General features: G+C 40.3%; 1 protein-coding gene across 1 annotated transcript; it reads left to right on the top strand.

Moving 5' to 3' along the window:
- The first annotated feature begins 7,354 nt into the window (after window positions 1–7,354).
- Window positions 7,355–24,448, top strand: LOC135589113 (thaumatin-like protein 1). Its single transcript, XM_065081414.1, has 3 exons — window positions 7,355–7,409; window positions 7,499–7,854; window positions 24,014–24,448. The coding sequence occupies exons 1-3, from the start codon at window positions 7,355–7,357 to the stop codon at window positions 24,446–24,448; spliced, it is 846 nt and encodes a 281-aa protein (XP_064937486.1).
- Window positions 24,449–25,912: the final 1,464 nt, after the last annotated feature.

Consider the following 25,912-nt stretch of genomic DNA (forward strand, 5'->3'; position numbering starts at 1 on the left):
TCTTAGTAGATCACTTATTCGTCAAGCAATCATAATCAAACTGGTAGATCAATCTCGATATCTTTAAACTCATAAATAATCTATTGACATCATGAATCATACCCTAATTAGTTTTTAATTTATATGAACCCTAGTTGAATCAATCTAATTAATTTGAATCAGACTTAATTAAATCAGAATTTTATTAAACTAACATACAATCCTTATAAGACTAGTTTAAAAACTATTTCTATGAATAAAATTATTTAATTAATTAAAAATCCTGTAATACATAGAAGTTCCAGATAAAATATTATGAAACATTTAGAAGATAAAGAGATCAAAATAAAATTAAATAATAATAATAATAAATCTGATTTTTTTATGTATTAAATCAAAATAAAATAATAAATAATAAATTTATAGAATGATTTCTAAATATAATAAATCAGAATTATGCAGAATTTTAATTATAAAAATATAAATTCACATATGATGAAATATGGAAAGTCAGGTAATCTATCTCTCCGACAATTGTCTCATGTCTCTTTGCTCATATCATAACCTCACTGTACTCGGATGAACATGGAGAGTTCTACGCATCCTATCCATATGTAGGAGAGATAGAAGAGTCTAATACGATAATTTCATAATTAATTAAATATTATTTGTTTCATAACATAAAATAATTGATTTATATTTAAAACTCTTTTTTAGATCAACATATCATCAAATCTACTTAAACAACAATTAAATATTTCACTAGGGATAGAGGATCTTAGTTGGCTTTCCTACAAGACTGAAGGGCAATGGGTTGCAAAAATACGGTTAGCTTTGAGCTAGATGAGTTATATTATAAAAGTCTGAGTATTTTCTAAGAGTTAAATAAATGTAGCAAGATGATGTTCTCTAACCTACAACCAATTATAAGAGCTAAAGCCCTCTATTAGTGAGAAGGAAGAACAACAAAATTAAAATGTATAGAGATCAATAATCTTGATGACTTTGGCCTCTCATCTTGTGAAATCAAGTCATATGGGAGATATTGTATAATTCCAAAATAAAAAAAACATCAACGTCGCTGTACGACTAAATTGATACGACAACCTAATCTCTTAGGGCCATCATCAATACATCTTCCAAAATAATGATAAATCATCGTTTTTTAAGTTGATTGTATCTTTAAAATGATTATATCTTTTACAATAATTATATTTTTAAGAGGATTACTCTTAAAATAATCACCATCAATCAAATCGACCTCACTCTCAAAATGATTGTACCATCGAGTCAGTCATACATAATCATGCTTTCAATTCGATTACACCTTTAAGTTGCTTATTTGCTCATGTCGATCGCACTCACAAGTGAAGGAGGATCGAGATTCTCGATCTCGATAGGTCGGAAGAGAAGAAACCGATACATTAGAATCTAGCTTCTCTCTCTCGACACTCAAACCCAGCTTTATAATCCAAGCAATTTACTTGTGAGCCCAACATTATACTCTTATTAGAACGAAAAGTTGAGAGCGAAACACTTTACCACTCCGGCAAGCATCTGCGTATGATACAGTAGTGAGAGCAAATGTATAGATAGTACATATTTGCACCATATGATGTGTCGTCAGAAAATATATCTATCGGATGTGACTAATATGTTGTTTTAGCATATGATACATTCACATTTGCTTAAGACATCAAAATATCTGAACCATCCATGATTGACCAAGCCCAAAGCATTCCTTATGCACTCGATTTATTTATTCAGGATAAAAATAACGTATCTAACGTGACCAATATATATATATATATATATGCTCATGGTATATTTGTCATGGACATAAATCCATCCGAACCACCTAATACAAACCATGTCTCTTATGCCCAATTGATCCCTCTAGAAAAAATATATATCTAAAGTGTTAGGATTAATAAATATTTTAAGATTTTTAGAACCAATGTTTAAAAAGAACAAGAAATCTTTGTGAGAAAAACAATTATGATTTAGGATTTGACTTTTCTATAAATATATTATAGTTTTGGTGGGGAAACAGTAAGATACGATGAATGCTTTGAGTACTCTTAGGTTTTTTTTCTTTTCTAGGGTGCACAAAGAGGGTGTTCTCTGAGGTTTATAGAGATGATGAAATTTTGTAAAATCTATATGATTGGGTATAAAAGAGGATTAGGCTTGAGTGAGGATAACAATGATCTTGTAATTGATCTCACGTACTAAAGAATTTGGTTTTCATAGTGGATTTAAGTTGAACCATAGTAAATCTTATATTGATTTTCTAGTATATTATATTATTATTGATCATTCACTTTGAATATTGATTAGGTCCAAGTCATTATATTAAGTAATGAATTTAACATCATGCATTATATTATGTCCAAGTCATTATGTTGATTAGGTCCGAGTCATTATGTCCATCTGTGATTCACCAAGCCCAAAGCATTTCTCTTGCACTTGATTTATTTATTCAGGTTAAAAATACTATATCTAACGTGACCATTATTATTATTATTATTTGGTCACGATGCATTCGTCTTTAAATCCATCGAAAGTACCTAATGTAATCCATGTCTCTTATGCCCAATTGATCCTTCTAGAAAAAATATATCTTACGTGTTAGGATTAATAAATATTTTAAAATCTTTAGAACCAATGTTTAAAAAGAACAAGAAATCTTAGTACGAGGAGAAATCATCTTGAAAATAATATTATGATTTAGGGTTTGACTTTTCTATAAATATGTTATAGTTTTGATGGTCAAACAATAAGATAAGATGAATACTTCGAGTACTTTTAGGTTTTTTATTTTTTCTAAGGTGCATAGAGAGGGTATTCTCCGGGGTTTTTAGAGATGATGAAATAAAAGATGTAAATTCTTTAAAATTGATATGATTAGCTATAAAAGAGGATTAGGCTTGAGTGAGGATAACTTAATGACCTTGTAATTGATCTCACATGGTAATGAATTTGATTTTCATCATGGATTTAGGTTGAACCATAGTAAATCTTATGTTGATTTTCTAGTATGTTATCTTATTATTGATCATTCACTTTGAATATTGATTAGGTCCAAGTCATTATATTACGTAATGAATTTAACATCGTGTATTATATTAGTCCAAGTCATTAAATTGATTAGGTCCAAGTCATTATGTTTATCAGGCATTATAGTTCCAAGTCATTAGGTCCAAGGCATTATAGTCATTAGGTACAAGTCATTAAATTGATTAGTTCCAAGTCATTATAGTTTCTAGTAAAGAATTTAATTTTCATCGTGCATTTATTCATTCATTCAAGATTTAGAAAAAAAAAAAAAACAAACATCAAAAGCACCTAACATTCGCTTTGCCATCCAACACGGACGGACGGACGGCTGCTTCACCAGAGACACAAGACATCCTATATGTATTTTTTTGGGTTAGTATCTTTGCCTACGTAGCTAATTCTATCTGGGATAGCAACAACAGTTGATAGCTACGCGTAGTAATTAAACTGTGAAGACAACCAACCATTAACGCTCTTTATCTCATTTCTAATTTTAATGACTTGGTCATTAAGTATCAAAATCTTGATAAGTGTATTCCATTTAGAATAGATGGAAATAAATTAATGCATATGGACCATATCATATTATTCACCTTCCTATGCTGGATGTCGATCCCAGATTCGGCATTCTGCATACGGTGCCACCTTTGGGTCGGTACACCTATCTCAGATCTCATGTACACAGTCAGTCCATGCACACGACAACTTGGCTCTATATAAAGTGCCCCTCACTGCGGAGTTGCAGATGCTGGCGCCGGACGGGAGCGTGGTGGGGTGCAAGAGCGCATGCTTAGCCTTCGACACGTACGAGTACTGCTGCAAGGGCCAGTACGATAGCCCGGACACATGCAAGCCCACCAGCTACTCCAAGATGTTCAAGGATGCGTGTCCTCAAGCTTATAGTTATGCTTATGATGACAAGAGCAGCACCTTCACCTGCGTGGGGGCTAATTACGATATCACCTACTGCCCTTGAAACCAACGTACATCTATCACAAGCTTCTTCTTATCTCGCTTTGGCTCTCGAGAGAGCATAAATAAAAGAAGAGTTTCAAAGTTCTATTCGTGTCATTTGACTTTCATTTTTCTTGCTTTGGACATCGATCATTCATTTCTAGGGAACAAAATGCATACAACACGCTGCCTCATGAGATAAACAAAGGAACAAACTTTATATACGAACAAATATAAATCGATCGTAACACACAACAGAATTAAATGAAAATTATAATCAAATAGGATATTAAGATTTATGTGATAAAAATCATGGGGTAAACAATAGAAAATTCACTATAAGAATAATGAATATACAAATATCAGAATCTCTTGTCGAAAACCAAAATAACAATCACAAAAGAATAACTGGGATGCAAGGATTACGTTACTATATATAATATCCAAATTCTCCCTAAGTAATTACAATAAGAATCTATTGTAGATCTGATCTAACCCAATATGAGAATACTGCCTATATTGGATGATTGAGAACACCCTCTATATTGTCCTTGTCTTCTTTCCTTTTCTTTTATCTTATTTTTATATCATTTTCTTAAGTTTTCTGCATCTTTTTTCATAGCCACCATACCTCATTTATTATATCTAGATTTATGTTAATAATGGAATATGGGCTGTTAAAACCTATTATGAACTGAACCAATGGGTCGTCTGTCCAACATTGTCAAACTATACAAGAAGGTTAAATAAATAAAAATTTATAATTGACAAGAACAGAACAACAAGATGGCTGACTCACCTTTGGTGGATACATTGACGCCAAGATTAGGACGAGGAGGAGCTTCTATGCTTTGTGACCTTATATGCTTCAAACATGTCTTTGTTATTGAATGTAGTCTATTCTTTTTTTTTTTTGGCACCTAAAGGATGGAGGCGACGATAGAAAGAATGAGAAAACGAACGACCGCACTAAAAGAATGAGAAAACGAACGACCGCACTATTGAATAGTATAGGCAAAAAGAGATCGAAAAGGAAGAGAAGAGAAGAGAGAGTGGGAGAGAGAGGAAAGGGAGATTTGATAATGGTACGATAAAAAAACAGAGAGTAGTGGTCGCAAATAAAAAAAATGCAGCGGAAAGAAACCGAAACCCACTGCCCACATGGCCGCAGCTCCGCAGGCCTCAGCCCACTGTGGTCGTAGAATCTAACGTTATGTCTTCATACCGGTTGAGCCGATGCATTGATCTTAAGGTTGTGGTGTGAAGAGTTAAAAAAGTGTCATTGCAGGTCAAAAAATAATTTGATTTTAATTAGAGTTATGTTCTCAAAGAAAAAAATATGATTAATTAATCTAACACTGTAATATTCTGATAATTAGGTTGGACCCACGACTCGAGTAACACACAACAAAAGAAGAAAACCTACGAGCTGGCTCTAATCTGGACCAGCTACATACCAAAGTTATGATTTGGCTGCGACATGACTTGCTCAAACTGGCCTTTCCCCTCTGCCCTTTGATGCCCATAGGCGAAGTAGAACTTTAGTCGCAGCACTGTCTCTCTCTCCTTCTTCGTCGCCATCCTGATCTCAGGTCCGTGATCATTGGTTCTATGTATGCCTTCCCTTGACATTCATGCATGATACTTGTTGATGCTTCTTCAGGCGCACACTCCGCCACCTTTAGCTTCAAGAACAACTGCTCCTTCACTATTTGGCCTGCCTCGTTGGCCAATTTCGACATAGGTGCTCTTTCCCAGACCGGATTCCTGCTGGCAGTCGCGCCTCCTTTTCACTGGATGCGCCACACACCTGGGGAGGCCAGCTGTGGTCTCGGCAAACGTGTTCCACGGACTCGGTGGGCAAATTCTCATGCTTCACCGGGGACTGCAGCATTGGGCAGGTGGCGTGCAATGGGGCGGGAGGAGCGTCGCCGACAATGCTAATCGAGTTCATGTTGAGATTTGATTCATAGTTGTCTAGGTAGTTATCGTGATCTAGTAGTTATACGGTGACTTCAATAACTACCTCAATCGTTATCTAGAAGTTATAGGGTAGTTTCAATAACTACCTTTATCTTGGGTGACATGGTGATATGGGTAGTTACCACTAGTTCTATAAATATGATCATAGTTCATAAAGCAAGGAAATATAGAGAGTGGCTTCAATAATTACCTTAATCATGATCTAGAAGTTATAGGGTAGTTTCTATAACCACCTTTATCTTGGGTGACATGGTGATATGGGTAGTTACCACTAGTCCTATAAATATGATCATAGTTCATAAAGCAAGGAAATATAGAGAGTGGCTTCAATAACTATCTTAATCATGATCTAGAAGGTATAGGGTAGTTTCTATAACTATCTTTATCTTGGGTGACATGGTGATATGGGTAGTTACCACTAGTCCTATAAATATGATCATAGTTCATAAAGCAAGGAAATATAGATGAGAATACTGCTTAGATTGGATGATTGAGAACAGTAGATTGGATGATTGAGAACAGTCTCGACGTTATCCTTGTCTTCTTTTTTTTTTTTCTCTTCTCATATTTTTATGTCCTTTTTTTTTTCTGATTTTGAATCATGTTGTTGCTGTAGTTTTCTATCCATTTTTTTCATAGCCCTCACACCCCCTTTATTAGATTTAGGTTTAGGTTAATAAGGGAAGTGAGCTATAGGCTGTTAAAGCCCACAATGGGCTGTCTGCCCAACACGACCAAGCCATATAAGAAGGAAAAATAAAGTAGAAAATTATAATCTGACAAGAACATAACAACAAGATTGGGATGAGGAGGAGCTTCTATACTTTGTGATCTTATTTGCTTCAAACATGTCTTTGTTCTTCAATTTAGTCTGTTCTTTCTTTTCTCACTTAAATGATGGAGACGGACGACAGAAAGAAAAAAAAAGAAAAAAAAAAAGGAGAAAACGATCGACCGCACTATTGAATAATGTAGACAATGAGAGATGGAATAGAAAGAGAAGAGAGAGAGAGAGATAGTCGAAAGGGAGATTTGTTGATCGTGACGAGAAAGAACAGAGAGTAGTAGTTGGAATCCAGTAGAAAGAAATCGAAACCGACTGCTCATAGGGCCTCAGCCCACAGTGGTCGTAAAATCGAACATTATGTCTTCATACTGGTTGAGCTAAGCATATGGACCATCTTATTCACCTTCCTATGCTGGAAGTCGATCCCAGATTCGGCATTCTGCATACGGTGCCACCTTTGGGTCGGTACACCTATCTCAGATCTCATGTACACAGTTCATGCACACGACAACTTGGCTCTATATATAGTGCCCCCTCACTCTGACGTTTCGTCTCACCCCAACTCCTCTTAGTTCTCCGGAGCCTTCCTCTATGGCGCAGCCACGACTCGTCTCTCTCGCCTTCTTCGTCGCCGTCCTGATCTCAGGTCTGTTATCATCACTGGTTCTATGCATGCCTTCCTTTGCCATTGTTACGTCGTGTGTTCTTGCACGACACCTGTCGGTGCTTCTTCAGGCGCCCACTCCACCACCTTTAACTTCAAGAACAACTGCTCCGACCCTGTTTGGCCTGCCTCGCTGAACAATTCCGGCAAAGGTGCTCTTTCCCAGACCGGATTCCAGCTGGACAGTGGCGCCTCGTTTTCGCTGGATGCGCCACCCGCATGGGGAGGCCGGCTGTGGGCTCGGCACAAATGTTCCACCGACTCGTCCGGTAGATTCTCGTGCCTCTCCGGGGACTGCGGCACTGGGCATGTGGCGTGCAATGGGGCTGGAGGAGCGTCGCCGACCACGCTCGTCGAGTTCACCCTGCAGGGCGACGGAGGCAAGGATTTCTACGACGTGAGCTGCGTCAACGGCTTCAACGTGCCGGTATCTTGGAGTACTGCTGCATGGGCCAGTACGGTCGCCCGGACACATGCAAGCCCACCAGCTACTCCAAGATGTTCGAGGATGCGTGTCCTCCATCTTATAGTTATGCTTGTTAGAGCTAGTCCCAAGAAATTTATCAAAAGATAATTTGACAATCCGACAAAAACAATAAAGCGGAAAGAATAAACGAGATAAGAACATCAAATTTACGTGGTTCGGTCAATTAACCTTGACCTACATCCACGGACGAAAGATGAGCAAATCACTACTATAAAAGAGACTTTTACAAATATCTTAGGAAGATGTTCCTATGCCATAAAACACCTGAAAATACTAAACTAGAAAAACCTCAACTATAAGCCCAAACTATTTATTTAACTAAGTATGAACTTAAACCCAAAGCAAACACTTAGGTTTTTCTTATTGTGCCACTTGTGGTGTATCTGACTTCAAAGCTCAGACCCTTATTTATAGTTCCAATAGAAGATAACAAACCTGATTTTTTCGATGTGGGACTATGGGACTTGCCAAACTAACAAATCTCCACCTTGGTATGTCCCAACAAAACTTGCTCCACCTTATTCATAAAAGCCCCAACGGGCAATCACCAACAATGAACACCAACCAAGTCCAAGCACTGTTTGAACTTGTAAACTGGAATAGGCTTCGTAAGCATATCAGTTGGATTGTCATTCGCATGAATTTTCTGAACAAAGACCTTTCTCTCTGTAATAGTATCCCATTTGCATCCAATAATTTTAGTACCCGAAGGCGGCTTCACAAGATCCCAAGTTCTATTCGAATGGAGAGATTCAATTTCTTCATTCATCGCGATCAACCACTTAGCAGAATTATCACAAGAAACTGCATCTGAGTAGGAAGTAGGCTCTCCAACTTCACTTGTTTCTTCTGCAACAGACAAAGCATATGTAACCAAATTTGCATATCTTTGTGATGGTCAAATATCTCTCCGTGGTCTATCATTGGCTATGGAATATTGCTCTTCCTTTGGATCATCTGCGTCAATAGACTCGGGACCATCTACTGGCATTCTTTGAGTAGAAGAGTTCGATTGAAAAGAATCAGACCTACCAATCTCAAGCTCCACCTGCTTCTGTGCACTATCATTTGTACAACTAGTAGATTCCTCTTTAGAAGATAACATAGATAATTCATCAAAAGTAACATCTTTACTGATTACAAATTTTGGGGATTTGGGATCAGAACACCATAATCTATATCCTTTCACCCCAGAAGCATACCCAAGGAAAATGTATTTTTTAGCTCGAGGCTCTAATTTTTCTTCATTTATATGCATGTATGCTGGACACCCAAAAATTTTTAAATCAGAGTAATCAGCAGGAGTACCTTACCAAACTTCCTCCGGAGTTTTAAAGTTAAGTGCTGTAGAAGGAGCGCGGTTGACAACGTAATAGGCCATATTAATCGCCTCTGCCCAAAAGTCCTTTGTCAACCATGCATTTGAGATCATACACCTTGCTCTCTCTAAAAGTGTTCTGTTCATACGTTCGGCCACACCATTTTACTGAGGCGTCATCCTAACAGTGCGATGCCGAACGATTCCTTCACTTTTGCAAAATTCATTAAAGTCACCTTCACAAAATTTCATGCCATTATCTATTCGAAGCCGCTTAATCTGTTTACCTATTTGCTTCTCAATCAAAGCCTTCCATTATTTAAAGGTTAGAAAAACATCAATTTTATGCTTCAAAAAATAAACCCAAACTTTCCTGGAATAATCATCAATGAAAGTCAACATATACATGGCACCACCTTTAGACTGAACATGAGTTGGACCCCAAAGGTCTGAATGAATATAGTCAAGAGTACCTTTTGTTTTATGAACTGCCGGAGAATTGAAGCTGACTCTTTTCTATTTTTCAAAAATGCGGTGTTCACAAAAATCCAGTGGCCCAGTACTCTGTCCGCAAAGTAGACCCCTTTTGCTCAATATACTCAAACCTTTTTTGCTCATATGACCCAAACGCATATGCTATAATTTGGTGATGTCAAAATCAGACAATGATGATGACTAGACTGCAACCGAGCCTGTGACAGTAGTTCCTTGCAGAATATATAAACTACCAGACCTACAAGCTTTCATAACAACAAGAGCACTTCTAGAAACTTTCATAACTCCACCTTCAGTTGTGTATTTACACCCAAGGGCCTCTAGGGTGCCTAAAGAGACGAGATTCTTTTTTAAATCAGGAACATATCTAACATTAGTGAGTGTCCTCACAATACCATCATGCATTTTAATTCGGATTGTTCCTCTACCAACATCACATGCTACATTATTTCCCATCAAAACAATTCCACCATTACCAGATTCATATGTGGAAAACAAATCTCTATTATGACACATATGATAAGAACAACCAGAATCTAAAATTCATTCATTTTTAGACCTCGTCCTGTCATCAATAGCAGAGAAAATATTTCCAACATTCTCATCAGTTGCTACACTAGCTTCAGCGGATTCAATAGTTTTCTCAACAAATTTTTTCTTTTGCTTTAATTTATTTTTCAATTTAAAGCAATCAGATTTAATGTGCCCTATTTTATGATAATATCTGCACTCCAAATTTCTATGTCTGGATTTAGATATAGATTTAGATCTACTTCTGTCAAATTCCCTTTTATTTGTTCTCCCTCTAACAACCAGACCTTCAACCTAATTCTCTCTACTTTCACCAGTGATATCTCTGTCTATCTGCTCCTTAGATTTTAGTGCTGATTTAATTTCCTGATACGAAATTGTTTCTTTTCCATAAATCATAGTATCACGAAAATGCTTAAAAGATTGGGGAAGAGAACACAAAAGTAACAAGGCCTTATCCTCATCATCAATTTTTGCATCTATATTCTCCAAATCCTTAACCAAAGAATCAAATTTATCAAGATGTGAGAGTATAGATATACCTTCAGTCATCCGAAGCATATATAAACTCTGCTTTAACTAGAGGCGATTCTCTACTGTCCTCTTCATATACAAGGTTTTAAGCTTGTCCCACAAGCTCTTAGCCGTAGTCTCCATAGCTACCTCCCGTAAAACCTCGTCAGAGAGATTTAGAATAATGTTGGATCGGGCTTTCTTATCCATACCCGCAAGATCTTCCTTTGACGTACCATCTGGAATGTTCTCTGCTCCCTATAATGCTAAATCAACTCCGTCTTGAATCAGAATGACCTCCACCTTAAGTTGCCACATGTCGAAGTTGACATTTCTGTCGAATTTCTCGACAACAATCTTTGTTATTGTCATCGTTGCCAAAAGATCCCGAAACCAGGCTCTGATACCAGTTTGTTAGAGCTAGCCCTAGAAAATTTAACAAAAGGTAATTTTGGCAACCCGACAAGGACAATAAAGCGGAAAGAATAAAAGTGACAAGAACACCATATTTACGTGGTTCGGTCAATTAACCTTGACCTACATCCACGGACGAAAGAGGAGCAAATCACTACTATAAAAGAGACTATTACAAATGCCTTAGGAAGATGTTCCTAAGCCATAAAACACACGAAAATACTAAACAAAAAAAACCACAACTATAAGCCCAAACTATTTAACTGAGTATGGACTTAAACCCAAAGCAGACACTTAGTTTTTCTTGTGGTGCCACTTGTGGTGCATCTGACTTCAAAGCTCAAGCCCTTATTTATAGTTCCAATAGGAGATAACAAGCCTGATTTTTCCTATGTGGGACTATGGGACTTGCCAAACTAACAATGCTTATGAGGACAAGAGCAGCACCTTCACCTGCGTGGGGGCTAATTACGATATCACCTACTGCCCTTGAAACCAACGTACATCTATCACAAGCTTCTTCTTATCTCGCTTTGGCTCTTGAGAGAGCATAAATAAAAGAAGAGTTTCAAAGTTCTATTCGTGTCATTTGACTTCCATCTTTCTTGCTTTGGACAATGATCATTCATTTCTAGGGAACAAAATGCATACAACATGCTGCCTCATGAGATAAACAAAGGAACAAACTTTGTATACGAATAAATATAAATCGATCATAACACACAACAGAATTAAATGAAAATCACGTGAGTGATGGCACGTGTGACTTGATACAGAATCTTTTTGCTTATTATATTTTGGCATATATCACTTTATAACTATTGCATAAATGCATATATATTGTGATGTCCTTGGATTTGTGCAATGGGAATCGGATCGTGATGAGATCACGATAATGAGATCGATTCACCTTTAAACACATATCCTAAATAATCCCGGTCATAGGTTACTCGAGAGGGACATCATGATAACCGGATAGGCTGGTGTGCTGTATACCCGTCCATATGATGGATGCAGCTGGTCTCATAGCTGCTCGTGTAGGGACACTAGGGATACAGTACAGGTGCTCATTGGAGAATGAGTTCACTGATTGATCCGCTTACGGAATGCTGGATGGTTGATGATGCCTTATTGTCAGACAACGATTCCGTAGTCCTAGTGGTGTATCTGGTTCTTAGACTTGAGACACCAAGGATGTCCTGTATGAGTGCTCCACTCTTTGATACCAGACTTATAGGTTTGGCTGTTCCCATATCTAGTACAGCTAGTCATTGGGAGTGGTAGTCGACCTTACGAGGGCTATTGAGTGTCGATAGAGGATCATCCACTCTCGGTATCATGAGAGGAATATCCCATGTGTTCTTGTTCAGACAAATCCCTGGCCAGGGTCATTCGGGTTGAGAGAGAAAGAGTTCTCCGGGAGAATCCGATTAGAGCGAGACTCGAGTAGAAACCGTATGGGTCTGACAGCACCATGCTCGATATACGGTCTCTGGGATATTAGATGGATGAGGGACTATAGGTACATGGTAACTGAGGACAGACAGGTCCAATGGATTGGATTCCCCTGTATCGTCTGGGGACTACGGCGTAGTGGCCTAGTACTTCCGTAGTCGATGAGTCGAGTGAATTATTACAGAGATAATAATTCACTTAGTTAGAAGGAGTTCTGACAGGTATGACTCACGGCCAGCTCGATATTGGGCCTAGAGGGTCACACACATATGGTAGGCATTGCGATGAGTAGAGGTTCGGATATGAGATATCCGACGGAGCCCTTGTCTTATTGGATGCAGATCCAATACCCACTAGGGAAAGGACCCATTAGGGTTTTGACACGGGATCTCTATAAATAGGAGGGATTCACAGCCTCATAGGCTAGAGTCTTTGCTTGCCCTTCCTATTCTCCTCTCCCTCTCCACCTCAGAGTAGGCCTGGAGTTTTGAGGAGCGTCGTCGCAACCCTGCTGTGTGGATCACCGCTAGAGAGGAGGACGCTTGACCTCCTTCACCCTCTCCTAAGGATCTGCAAGGAAACAGGGATATACGATCTCCCTAGGTAACACAATCTCTATACGCAGTTTTTGTGTTTTTGCGGATTTTGCGCACCAATCTTCGCACGACGACGAACATCTTTTTGGGAATCGGGGATTTTTGTTTTCTTGTTCTTCCGCTGCGCATATGATGTCGCCCCCTATGATTTCCCAACAGTGGTATCAGAGCCAGGTTGTTCGTGCGAATGATTGGTTTTGAACTGCGTGTGTTGTGTTTAGGAAGAATATTGACGTCAAAATCGTTGACGCAAAAGCGAGGAAGGGCAGCAACAGTTGCTGCCCTCGATCTGCATGCCTGCAGCCACCTGCAGCGGCAGCCGCAGCCGCAGCCAGGCAGCACAGCGCCGGCGCATGCGCAAGCGCTGTGCCTGCAGCAGCCGGCCGACGGCCTGCTTGCAGCAGGCTTGCTGCCGGCGGGGCTGGCAACCCACGGGCAGAGGCGCCGCAGGGCAGCGGCGCCTACCGCCGAAAGGAAGCGGCGCCTGCCGCCGCAGGGCAGCGACGCGCGACGCCTGCCGCCGCAGGGCAGCGACGCGCGACGCCTGCCGCCGCTGCTCCCGCGGGCGAAACCCCCCCCACAGGGGCGGCCACCCGGCGGGACAGCACCGCCTGCGGAGGCAGCGGCGCCCGAAGAGGGCGCCCACCCGCAGCGGCATCGCCGCCAGCGGGCGTGCCGCCTGCAGGCGAGGGCAGTGCCCTCGCCCCGCCGCACAGGCCGCCGCCGGCAGGGTGGCGGCGGCGGCAGCAGCGAAAAGGGGAAAGGGTATTAGGGTTTTCTGCGCAAAAGACAGTTTTGCCCCTCAGAATTTGAGAAATTCCAGTTTCTGTCTTTAGTCCAAATTACGAAAATACCCTTAGGAATTGAGAAATTCCCTATATATCCCTGATTTCAGAAAATATTAATTAATTAAAAGGTTTAGTTGATTATTATTTTTATTATTATCTAGTAGTCCTACATGATGATGATTATTTATACATGTGATGTATGATGAGTGGACGGATGATCATGGACCGTGTGATGTGTGTACTTGTGATTATTATTATTGAGGTCTGCGAACCTCCATTATATTTCTCGTTTATTGTCGGGCCTGCGTGCCTATGATTAAGTTGTAATCACATGAGGAGGCGCAACGGGAGCGTGGAAGCCATAGCGGGACCCACGAGACGGACGATCGTGATGCATGGAGATGCATCAAGATGTCGACGGAACCGATGAGGACGAGATGGACGATCACTAGGCATGGAGATGCACCGTTGCACACATAGATCTTGATGTGAGTGATTAGGCCTACTGGCTCGGGCCTAATCATATTAGGTTGTGGTCCATGATCATCTGGTGTGATTGCTTATACACATACTAGATATGTATATATATTTGCATGCGATGTAGATATATATTAAATATGTATATGTGTGACATGTCATATTAGGAGACCAAATCATAGAAACATCTCTCGATAATATTAAGTCGGTAAACGTGAGGCAATTAGATTGACCCACGTGGCCTTCCATCGTTATGAGTAGGAACCGAATCCCGGTGTAGGTTAAGTTGGTCGAGTCCCTCGAGACTCACCTATATCGCGATTCGCTATCTTGCTTACGACATAGAGATGTCACCGGTGACCTGAGGGCATGATATGCTTGGTCGAGTCCCTCGAGGGTATATCATCAAATCAGACTCATCTTGTAACGAAGGTGTTGACTTAACCGAGCATCATGGTTGGTCGAGTCCCTCGAGGCCATGGTGATTCGGAGGCCGAACAGGACGGGAATCACAAGGAGTTGTGATCGGCAAGAGTTGTCTACCTTTTAGGCTTAGTGTGATTGGTCGAGTCCCTCGAGGTTACACTAAGACGCTGATTGGATCCTGATCCCCACTAGAAGTCTGCCGGAGACTTCCGTTTCACGTGCTGAGGGTGTCGCGTGACTCGATAGTAAAATAGTGGGAGCATATTAAGATAGAAGTCCATATCTTGATAGTTTATTTCTTGCAAAATCTGCATGTTATTCATTTTTGCTACATCTTTATTTTCAGAAAATGTCGTTTTCAAATCCCTTACGTGGCATACTTGATGTCAACCGCCTCACTGGTCCAAATTATACGGATTGGCTCCGTAACTTGAGAATTGTTCTCACAGCGGAGAAAATCATGTACGTCCTTGATACAGTGATGCCTACGCCCGAAGAAGGGGCAAGCGAGGATGAGATCGCTCGCTACGTGAAGTACATTGATGACTCCACTCTTGCTCAGTGCTATATGTTGGGCTCTATGACTCCAGAGTTACAGAGACAACATGAAAAGATGGATGCCAGATCCATTCTCCTACATGTCCGTAAATTGTTTGAGGAACAGGGAAGGACTCAACGATATGAGATATCCAAGAGCCTTTTCCGCGCTAGGATGACTGAGGGGACACCGGTTCAGAACCATGTCCTAAAGATGATTGAGTGGATAGAGAAACTCACAGGTCTAGGAATGGTCCTAGAGGATAACTTGTGTGTGGACATTGTGCTTTAGTCCCTACCAGATTCCTTTTCACAGTTCATAATGAACTTTAATATGAACAAGCTTGAGGTGACTCTCCCAGAGCTCCTCAATATGTTGAGGGAGGCAGAGAGTACTATTAAGAAAGAGAAGCCAGTTCTCTACACTGGTGAGACCAGAAAGAAAAGGAAAGCAGAAAGGTCCCTTAAGAAGGGAAAGGGCAAGGGCAAACAAGGTAAAGCAAAGGTTGCTAAGAAAGACCCAACAAAGGACAAAGGCCAGTGCTTCCACTGTGGTAAAGATGGGCACTGGAAGAGAAACTGCAAAGAGTACCTTGCAGAAAGGGCGAAACAAAAGCTTGATGAAGCTTCAGGTACATTCATGATCAGTCTCCATTTGTCAGACTCTTATGATAACACATGGGTATTAGATACCGGTAGTGCTTATCATATATGCAATTCGTTGCAGGTTCTGGCAAGGCCTAGGAGACTAGAGAGAGGCGAGATGGACCTCAAGATGGGTAATGGAGCAAAAGTTGCTGTATTAGCTGTTGGCGAGGTCGCCCTACATCTGCCTAGTGGAGCTTTTATTGCATTAGATGCATGTTATTTTGTTCCTTCTATTATCAAAAACATTATCTCCATTTCATGTTTAACAGTTAGTGGATATAAATTTGTTTTTGAGAACAATGGTTGTTCGATATTATTAGATGATAAGATCATCACGAAAGGAACATTGCATAATGGTTTATTTATGTTAGACACCACTCCACATATCATGAATATAAATGTGTCCAAAAGGAAACGAGATGAGTTGAACAGTGCATACCTGTGGCATTATAGGCTAGGTCACATCCATGAAAGAAGGATTCAAAAGTTGCTAAATGATGGATATCTAGATCCATTCGACTATGTGTCATATGCAACTTGTGAGCCTTGCATTCGTGGAAAACTGACCAACTCTCCATTTAGTGGAACTGGAGAGAGAGCCACTGAGTTGTTGGAACTCATACATAGTGATGTATGTGGACCCATGTCAACTTATGCCATTGGAGGTTACTCCTACTTCATTACATTTACTGATGATTTCTCAAGGTATGGATATGTGTACTTAATGAAGTACAAGTCCGAGGCCTTTGAGAAATTCAGAGAGTATAAGAATGAGGTGGAGAACCAGACTGGAAAGAGTATCAAAACTCTTCGATCAGATCGAGGAGGTGAGTACTTAAGTACAGAGTTTACTCACTTCCTCAAGGACCATGGGATATTATCCCAATGGACACCTCCTTATACACCTCAGCTCAATGGTGTCTCTGAAAGGAGAAATCGTACATTATTAGATATGGTACGGTCCATGATGAGTTTCGCTGACCTACCCATCTCATTTTGGGGATATGCCCTAGAAACCGCAGCTTACCTTCTGAACAGAGTTCCAACTAAGTCGGTGGTGTCTACACCATATGAGATATGGAAAGGGAAGAAGCCTGATCTTAAAGTAGTTAAGATTTGGGGCTGCTCTGCCCATGTTAAAAGACACAACCCCGATAAGTTAGAATCAAGGACAGGGCGATGTAAATTTGTGGGATACCCCAAGGAAACTTGTGGGTATTATTTCTATCATCTCGAGGACCAAAAGGTCTTTGTAGCTAAGAGAGCAGTGTTCCTTGAGAAGGAACACATTCTTGGCGGAGACAGTGGGAGAATGATAGAGTTGAGCGAAGTTAGGGAACCAAGCTCAAGCACCACTCTACAGCCCGAGTCTGTTCAGGTATCTAATACACAAGTTTCAACTTTACGCAGGTCTGATAGAGTATCCCATCCTCCTGAGAGATATGTGGGACATATTAGAGCAGAGGATGTAGAGGATATTGATCCTCAGACCTACGAGGAGGCTATTATGAGTATAGACTCCGGGAAGTGGAAAGAAGCCATGAATTCTGAGATGGATTCTATGTACTCCAATAAGGTTTGGAACCTAGTTGATGCACCCGAAGGTATTGTACCCATCGGTTGCAAGTGGATCTTTAAGAAAAAGATCGGAGTAGATGGAAAGGTAGAGACCTATAAAGCAAGGCTAGTGGCTAAGGGGTATCGTCAAAGGCAAGGTGTTGACTACGACGAAACTTTCTCACCCGTAGCAATGCTAAAATCCATCAGAATTCTATTGGCTATTGCAGCACACTATGATTATGAGATCTGGCAGATGGATGTGAAAACCGCATTCCTCAACGGGAACCTGGAGGAGGAGGTGTATATGATGCAACCTGAGGGATTCGTGTCCAAGAACTGCCCAGATAAGGTGTGTAGGTTGCTTAGATCCATTTATGGACTAAAGCAAGCTTCCCGAAGTTGGAACATAAGATTTGATGAGGCAATCAGATCTTATGACTTCGTTAAGAACGAAGATGAGCCTTGTGTATACAGAAAGGTAAGTGGGAGCGCTATTAGCTTTTTGGTGTTATATGTGGATGACATCCTCATCATTGGGAATGACATAGGAATGCTATCCACAATAAAGGCTTGGTTATCTAGACACTTCTCCATGAAGGACTTAGGAGAAGCATCTTATATCTTGGGGATTAGAATCTATAGAGATAGATCCAAAAGGATGCTTGGCTTGTCCCAGTCCAGGTACATAGAAACTATTGTCAAAAGGTTTAGCATGGAAAATTCCAAAAGAGGTCTCATACCGATGAGACATGGGATATCGCTTTCTACGAGTATGTCCCCAAAGACTCCAGAAGAAAGGGTGAACATGGATATGATACCTTATGCCTCAGCAATAGGGTCTATCATGTATGCCATGCTATGTACTAGGCCTGATATAGTGCATGCTCTGAGTGTCACGAGCAGGTATCAGGCGGATCCAGGCTTGGAGCACTGGAAAGCAGTAAAGTGTATCCTTAAGTACTTGAGAAGGACTAAGGATCTTTTACTAGTATATAGAGGTAATAGCCTTAAGGTTGAAGGCTACATTGACTCAAGTTTTCAGTCTGATGTCGATGATAGCAAGTCGAATTCAGGGTATGTGTACACCTTGAATGGAGAAGCAGTGTGCTGGAAGAGTTCCAAGCAAGATACCACTGCTGACTCGACCACAGAGGCGAAGTACATTGTTGCATCGGATGCAGCAAAGGAGGGAGTCTGGATGAAGAAGTTTATCACAGATTTGGGAGTCGTGCCGAGTAACGAGGAGCCGACTTCCTTATAATGCGACAACTACGGGGCGATTACTTAAATAAGGGAACCCGGGTCTCATTAGAAGTGTTCTGAGGAGGTTCCAACTTATCAGAGAGATCGTAACCCGAGGAGATGTAGTAGTGGAAAGAGTTTCATCCGAAGATAACATTGCAGATCCACTTACAAAGCCATTGTCTCAGATTGTCTTTGAGCGTCACAGGGGTCTGATGGGGATCAGACACATAGGTGATTGGCTTTAGGTCAAGTGGGAGATTGCTAGTCATAAGTGCCCAGCAAGCCAATCACGTGAGTGATGGCACGTGTGACTTGATACAGAATCTTTTTGCTTATTATATTTTGGCATATATCACTTTATAACTATTGCATAAATGCATATATATTGTGATGTCCTTGGATTTGTGCAATGGGAATCGGATCGTGATGAGATCACGATAATGAGATCGATTCACCTTTAAACACATATCCTAAATAATCCCGGTCATAGGTTACTCGAGAGGGACATCGTGATAACCGGATAGACTGGTGTGCTGTATACCCGTCCATATGATGGATGCAGCTGGTCTCATAGCTGCTCGTGTAGGGACACTAGGGATACAGTACAGGTGCTTATTGGAGAATGAGTTCACTGATTGATCCGCTTACGGAATGCTGGATGGTTGATGATGCCTTATTGTCAGACAACGATTCCGTAGTCCTAGTGGTGTATCTGGTTCTTAGACTTGAGACACCAAGGATGTCCTGTATGAGTGCTCCACTCTTTGATACCAGACTTATAGGTTTGGCTGTTCCCATATCTAGTACAGCTAGTCATTGGGAGTGGTAGTCGACCTTACGAGGGCTATTGAGTGTCGATAGAGGATCATCCACTCTCGGTATCATGAGAGGAATATCCCATGTGTTCTTGCTCAGACAAATCCCTGGCCAGGGTCATTCGGGTTGAGAGAGAAAGAGTTCTCCGGGAGAATCCGATTAGAGCGAGACTCGAGTAGAAACCGTATGGGTCTGACAGCACCATGCTCGATATACGGTCTCTGGGATATTAGATGGATGAGGGACTATAGGTACATGGTAACTGAGGACAGACAGGTCCAATGGATTGGATTCCCCTGTATCGTCTGGGGACTACGGCGTAGTGGCCTAGTACTTCCGTAGTCGATGAGTCGAGTGAATTATTACAGAGATAATAATTCACTTAGTTAGAAGGAGTTCTGACAGGTATGACTCACGGCCAGCTCGATATTGGGCCTAGAGGGTCACACACATATGGTAGGCATTGCGATGAGTAGAGGTTCGGATATGAGATATCCGACGGAGCCCTTGTCTTATTGGATGCAGATCCAATACCCACTAGGGAAAGGACCCATTAGGGTTTTGACACGGGATCTCTATAAATAGGAGGGATTCACAGCCTCATAGGCTAGAGTCTTTGCTTGCCCTTCCTATTCTCCTCTCCCTCTCCACCTCAGAGTAGGCCTGGAGTTTTGAGGAGCGTCGTCGCAACCCTGCTGTGTGGATCACCGCTAGAGAGGAGGACGCTTGACCTCCTTCACCCTCTCCTAAGGATCTGCAAGGAAACAGGGATATACGATCTCCCTAGGTAACACAATCTCTATACGCAGTTTTTGTGTTTTTGCGGATTTTGCGCACCAATCTTCGCACGACGACGAACATCTTTTTGGGAATCGGGGATTTTTGTTTTCTTGTTCTTCCGCTGCGCATATGATGTCGCCCCCTATGATTTCCCAACACATCTATCACAAGCTTCTTCTTATCTCGCTTTGGCTCTTGAGAGAGCATAAATAAAAGAAGAGTTTCAAAGTTCTATTCGTGTCATTTGACTTCCATCTTTCTTGCTTTGGACAATGATCATTCATTTCTAGGGAACAAAATGCATACAACATGCTGCCTCATGAGATAAACAAAGGAACAAACTTTGTATACGAATAAATATAAATCGATCATAACACACAACAGAATTAAATGAAAATCACAATCAAATAGGACATGAAGATTTACGTTATAAAAATCACGGGGCAAACAAAAGAAAATTCACTATAAGAATAATAAATATATAAATCTCAGAGTCTCTTGCTCAAAACTCAAGTAATAATTACAAAAGAATAACAAAGATACAAGGATTACATCACTGTACACAATATTCAAAATCTCCCCAAGTAATCACAACAAAAATCTACTGTAGATCTAATCTAATATTAGATGAGAATACTGCTTAGATTGGATGATTGAGAACAGTCTCGCCATTATCCTTGTCTTTTTCCTTTTTTTCTTTTCTCTTATTTTTATGTCCTTTTTTCCTGATTTTGAATCACGTTGCTGCTGTAGTTTTCTATCCCTTTTTTTCATAGCACTCACACCCCCTTTATTAGATCTAGGTTTAGGTTAATAAGGGAAGTGGGCTATAGGCTGTTAAAGCCCACAATGGGCTGTCTGCCCAACACGACCAAGCCATACAAGAAGGAAAAATAAAGTAGAAAATTATAATCTGACAAGAACATAACAACAAGATTGGGACGAGGAGGAGCTTCTATGCTTTGTGATCTTATATGCTTCAAACATGTCTTTGTTCTTCAATGTAGTCTATTCTTTCTTTTCTCACCTAAAGGATGGAGACAGACGACAGAAAGAAAAAAAAGGAGAAAACGAGTGACCACACTTTTGAATAATGTAGGCAAGTAGAGATTGAAAAGGAAGAGAAGAGAGAGAGAGATAGAGGAAAGGGAGATTTGATGATCGGACAAGAAAGAACAAAGAGTAGTGGATGTAAATGTCTTTGTTCTTCAATGTAGTTTGTTCTTTCTTTTCTCACCTAAAGGATGGAGACGGACGATAGAAAGAAAAAAAAAGGAGAAAACGAGCGACCGCACTATTGAATAATGAGATATCCACCAGGAGTTTTTGTCCTCAAAGGACCACATACATCTGTATAAACACGGTATAAGGCATGCATTTTTCTAGACAAAGCAGGACTAGCAAATGAAACTCTATGTTGTTTATCTGCCAAACAATCAATACAAGAGTTCAGATGTATACCTCTAAGGTCTAGTAATACCTCTCTCTTGGAAAAAGCTTACAGCCCCTTCTTGCTCATGTGTCGCAGTCGCCTATACCACAACTCTATGCTGAAGTCTTTTTTTGTGGCATTTAACTGCTCACCATAAGCTTTAGCCTGCAACATATACAAAGTATGACATTTCTTTCCATTAGCTATAACAAGAGAATCCTTACTGAGCTTTCATTGCCCTTTGTGAAATCTGCTATAATAGTTTTCATCATCTAGCCTTCCAACTGAAATTAAATTCAGCCTCAAGTCAACCACATGTCTCACATCCTTAAGTACCAATTTACAGCCTAGGTTGGTCTTTAAATGGATATCACCCATGCTTATAATGTTTGCTGTGCCATAGTTGCCCATCTTGACAATACCAAAATTTCCAGACCTGTATGTAGCAAAAAACTCCCTCTGTGGTGTAGCATGATAAGAAGCATCTGTGTCAATCACCCACTCAAGATCCTGACACACACAAGAAAAAATATCATCAAAAGGAGACAAAATCAAATAATCACCACCCTGCATTGTAGTTGTGATATTATCTTTTGACTCTATAGACTACACTTCTTTTCCCTTTTTCTTACTTTTCTTAGGTTGCTTACATTGGTTCTTGTAATATCCTTTCTCACCATAATTATAGTAAATAATATCTTTTCTTGATCTTGACTTACTTTTACCCATGCGTGAACTACTTCTAGACTTTGACCTTCCTCTATTCTTTGAGATAAGTGCTTGTGAATCATTCTGAAATGTTGTCGAACTCTTTCTTCTCAACTCCTCAGTCAACAAATTGCTTGTTACTTGACTCATAGTGACAACACCATCTGACGCAGAATTACAGAGGGAAACCACCAGTGTCTCCAAACTTTTTGGTAATGAACTGAGAAGTAACAATGCTTGCAACTCATCATCAAAAGATATTTTCATAGAGGATAACTTGTTAGTAATACTTTATATTTTATTCAAATGTTCAACAATAGAAGCACCCTCTCTATATTTTAGGTTCACAAGTTTTCTGATCAAAAAAGCTTTGTTGCCAGCTGTTTTTCTTTCATGGAGACTTTCCAACTTTTTCTAAAGAGAATATGCAAAAATTTCAGTAAAAACATGGTGAAAGACACTATCATCAAGCCACCGTCGAATAAATCCAATTGTTTTTCGATCTAACCTCTTCTACTCATCATTTGTCATAGTTATGGATTTTGCACTATCCCCCTACAAAAGTCCATACAAATATTTGCAAGAGATCTTCCATTCTTAGTTTCCATATCATCAAATTGTTTCCATTTAAACTAATCATGGGAGAAACATTACTGGCCTCCATGTTCAAATACAAAATTAAATCACCAAAACCCCTTGCTCTGATACTAGTTGATGGGGATATAAATAGGAATAACCTTTGTATATGAACAAATACTAGAAAACCATAATACGTAGCGGAATTAAATGGAACCACAATAAAATAGAACACCAAGATATATATGGAAAACCAGTTCAATGTGAAGGGTAAAAACCATGGGGCAAACTAGGGATAATCCACTATTATAATAATGAATATACAAATCTTAATCTCTTGCTCTAAACCCTAGCAACAATCTCAAGAAAATAACTGGGATACAAGGATCATGTCACTGCCTACAATATCTAAAACCTACCCAAGTAATCACAGCAAAAGTCTACTATAGATTTGATCTAACCTGAGATGAGAACACTGTTAGATGATTGAGAACAGCCTCTCTGCGTTGTCCTTGTCTTCTTCCCTTTCTTTCTCTTCCTTTTCTGCCTTATTTTCTTCCTTTTCTTTGGAATCCCGTGGCTATTTTCTTCTCCCACGTTGCTGCCCTATTTATGCATTTTTCTTCCTCTAAAACGCAGCCACCATAGCCCTCCTAATATTAATTAGGGTTAGGTTAAGAGGGGGTGTGGGCTGCCCAAGCCCACTATGGGCTGAATCTGTGGGCTGCCAGCCCAACAGTCTGGTAGATTCTCGTGCCTCTCCAGGGACTGTGGCACTGGGTAGGTGGCGTGCAATGGGGCGGGAGGAGCGCTGCCGACCACACTCGTCGAGTACACCCTACAGGGCGACGGAGGCAAGGATTTCTACGACATGAGCTGCGGCGATGGCTTCAACGTGCCGGTGTCGGTCATTCCCAGCGGGGGGTCGAACTGCAACAGCACGACGTGCCGGACGAACATCAATGCACGGTGCCCCACGGAGTTGCAGATGCTGGCGTCGGACGAGAGCGTGGTGGGGTGCAAGAGCGCATGCTTAGCCTTCGACACGGACGAGTATTGCTGCAGGGGTCAGTACGGTATCCTGGACACATGGAAGCCCACCAGCTACTCCAAGATGTTCAAGGATGCGTGTCCTCAAGCTTATAGTTATGCTTATGATGACAAGAGCAGCACCTTCACCTGCGTGGGGGCTAATTACGATATCACCTACTGCCCTTGAAACCAACGTACATCTATCACAAGCTTCTTCTTATCTCGCTTTGGCTCTCGAGAGAGCATAAATAAAAGAAGAGTTTCAAAGTTCTATTCGTGTCATTTGACTTCCATCTTTCTTGCTTTGGACATCGATCATTCATTTCTAGGGAACAAAATGCATACAACATGTTGCCTGATGAGATAAACAAAGGAACAAACTTTATATACGAACAAATATAAATCGATCGTAACACACAACATAATTAAATAAAAATCACAATCAAATAGGACATTAAGATTTACGTGATAAAAATCATTGGTAAACAAAAGAAAATTCACTATAAGAATAATGAATATACAAATATCAGAATCTCTTGCCAAAAACCAAAACAATAATTACAAAAGAATAACTAGGATGCAAGGATTACGTTACTGTATACAATATCCAAATTCGTTTTAAGTAATTAAAACAAGAATCTATTATAGATCTGATCTAACCCAATATGAGAATACTGCTTAGATTGGATGATTGAGTATAGCCTCTATATTGTCCTTGTCTTCTTTTCTTTTATTTTCTATTATTTTTATATCATTTTCTTAAGTTTTTGCATCTTTTTTCATAGCCACCATACACCATTTATTAGATCTAGATTTATGTTAATAATGGAAAATGAGCTGTTAAAACCCATTATGAGCTGAACCAATGGGTCGTCTGTCGAACATTCTCAAACTATACAAGAAGGATAAATAGATAAAAATTTATAATTGACAAGAACAGAACAACAAGATGGCTGACTCACCTTTGGTGGATACATTGACGTCAAGATTGGGACGAGGAGGAGCTTCTATGCTTTGTTACCTTATATGATTCAAACATGTCTTTGTTCTTGAATGTAGCCTATTCTTTTTTTTTTTGGCACCTAAAGGATGGAGGTGACGATAGAAAGAATGAGAAAACGAATGACCGCACTATTGAATAGTGTAGGCAAAGAGAGATCGAAAAGGAAGAGAAGAGAAGAGAGAGAGGGAGAGAGAGGAAAGGGAGATTTGACAATGGGACGATAAAAAAACAGAGAGTAGTGGTCGCAAATAAAAAAATACAGCAGAAAGAAACCAAAACCCACTGGCCACATGGCCGCAGCTCCGCAGGCCTCAGCCCACTGTGGTCGTAGAATCGAACGTTATGTCTTCATACCGGTTGAGCCGATGCATTGATCTTAAGGTTGTGGTGTGAAGAGTCAAACAAAGTGCCATTGCAGGTCAAAAAACAATTTGATTTTAATTAGAGTTATGTTCTCAAAGAAAAAAATATGATTAATTAATCTAACACTGTAATATTCTGATAATTAGGTTGGACCCACGACTCGAGTAACACACAACGAAAGAAGAAAACCTACGAGCTGGCTCTGATCTGGACCAGCTACATACCAAAGTTGTGCTTTGGCTGCGACATGACTTGCTCAAACTGGCCTTTCCCCTCTGCCCTTTG

This window comes from Musa acuminata, chromosome BXJ1-8 (genome assembly GCF_036884655.1).
Source record: "Musa acuminata AAA Group cultivar baxijiao chromosome BXJ1-8, Cavendish_Baxijiao_AAA, whole genome shotgun sequence".
Classification (NCBI taxonomy): Eukaryota; Viridiplantae; Streptophyta; class Magnoliopsida; order Zingiberales; family Musaceae; genus Musa; species Musa acuminata.

What these genes read in the sequence shown, in the direction of transcription:
- LOC135589113 (XM_065081414.1), top strand. Translation starts at nt 7,355, where the DNA reads ATGGCGCAGCCACGACTCGTCTCTCTCGCCTTCTTCGTCGCCGTCCTG. An exon ending in CGTCGCCGTCCTGATCTCAG is followed by an intron (nt 7,410 to 7,498) that starts GTCTGTTATCAT and finishes GTGCTTCTTCAG; the next exon opens with GCGCCCACTCCACCACCTTT. An exon ending in TCAACGGCTTCAACGTGCCG is followed by an intron (nt 7,855 to 24,013) that starts GTATCTTGGAGT and finishes GGCACTGGGTAG; the next exon opens with GTGGCGTGCAATGGGGCGGG.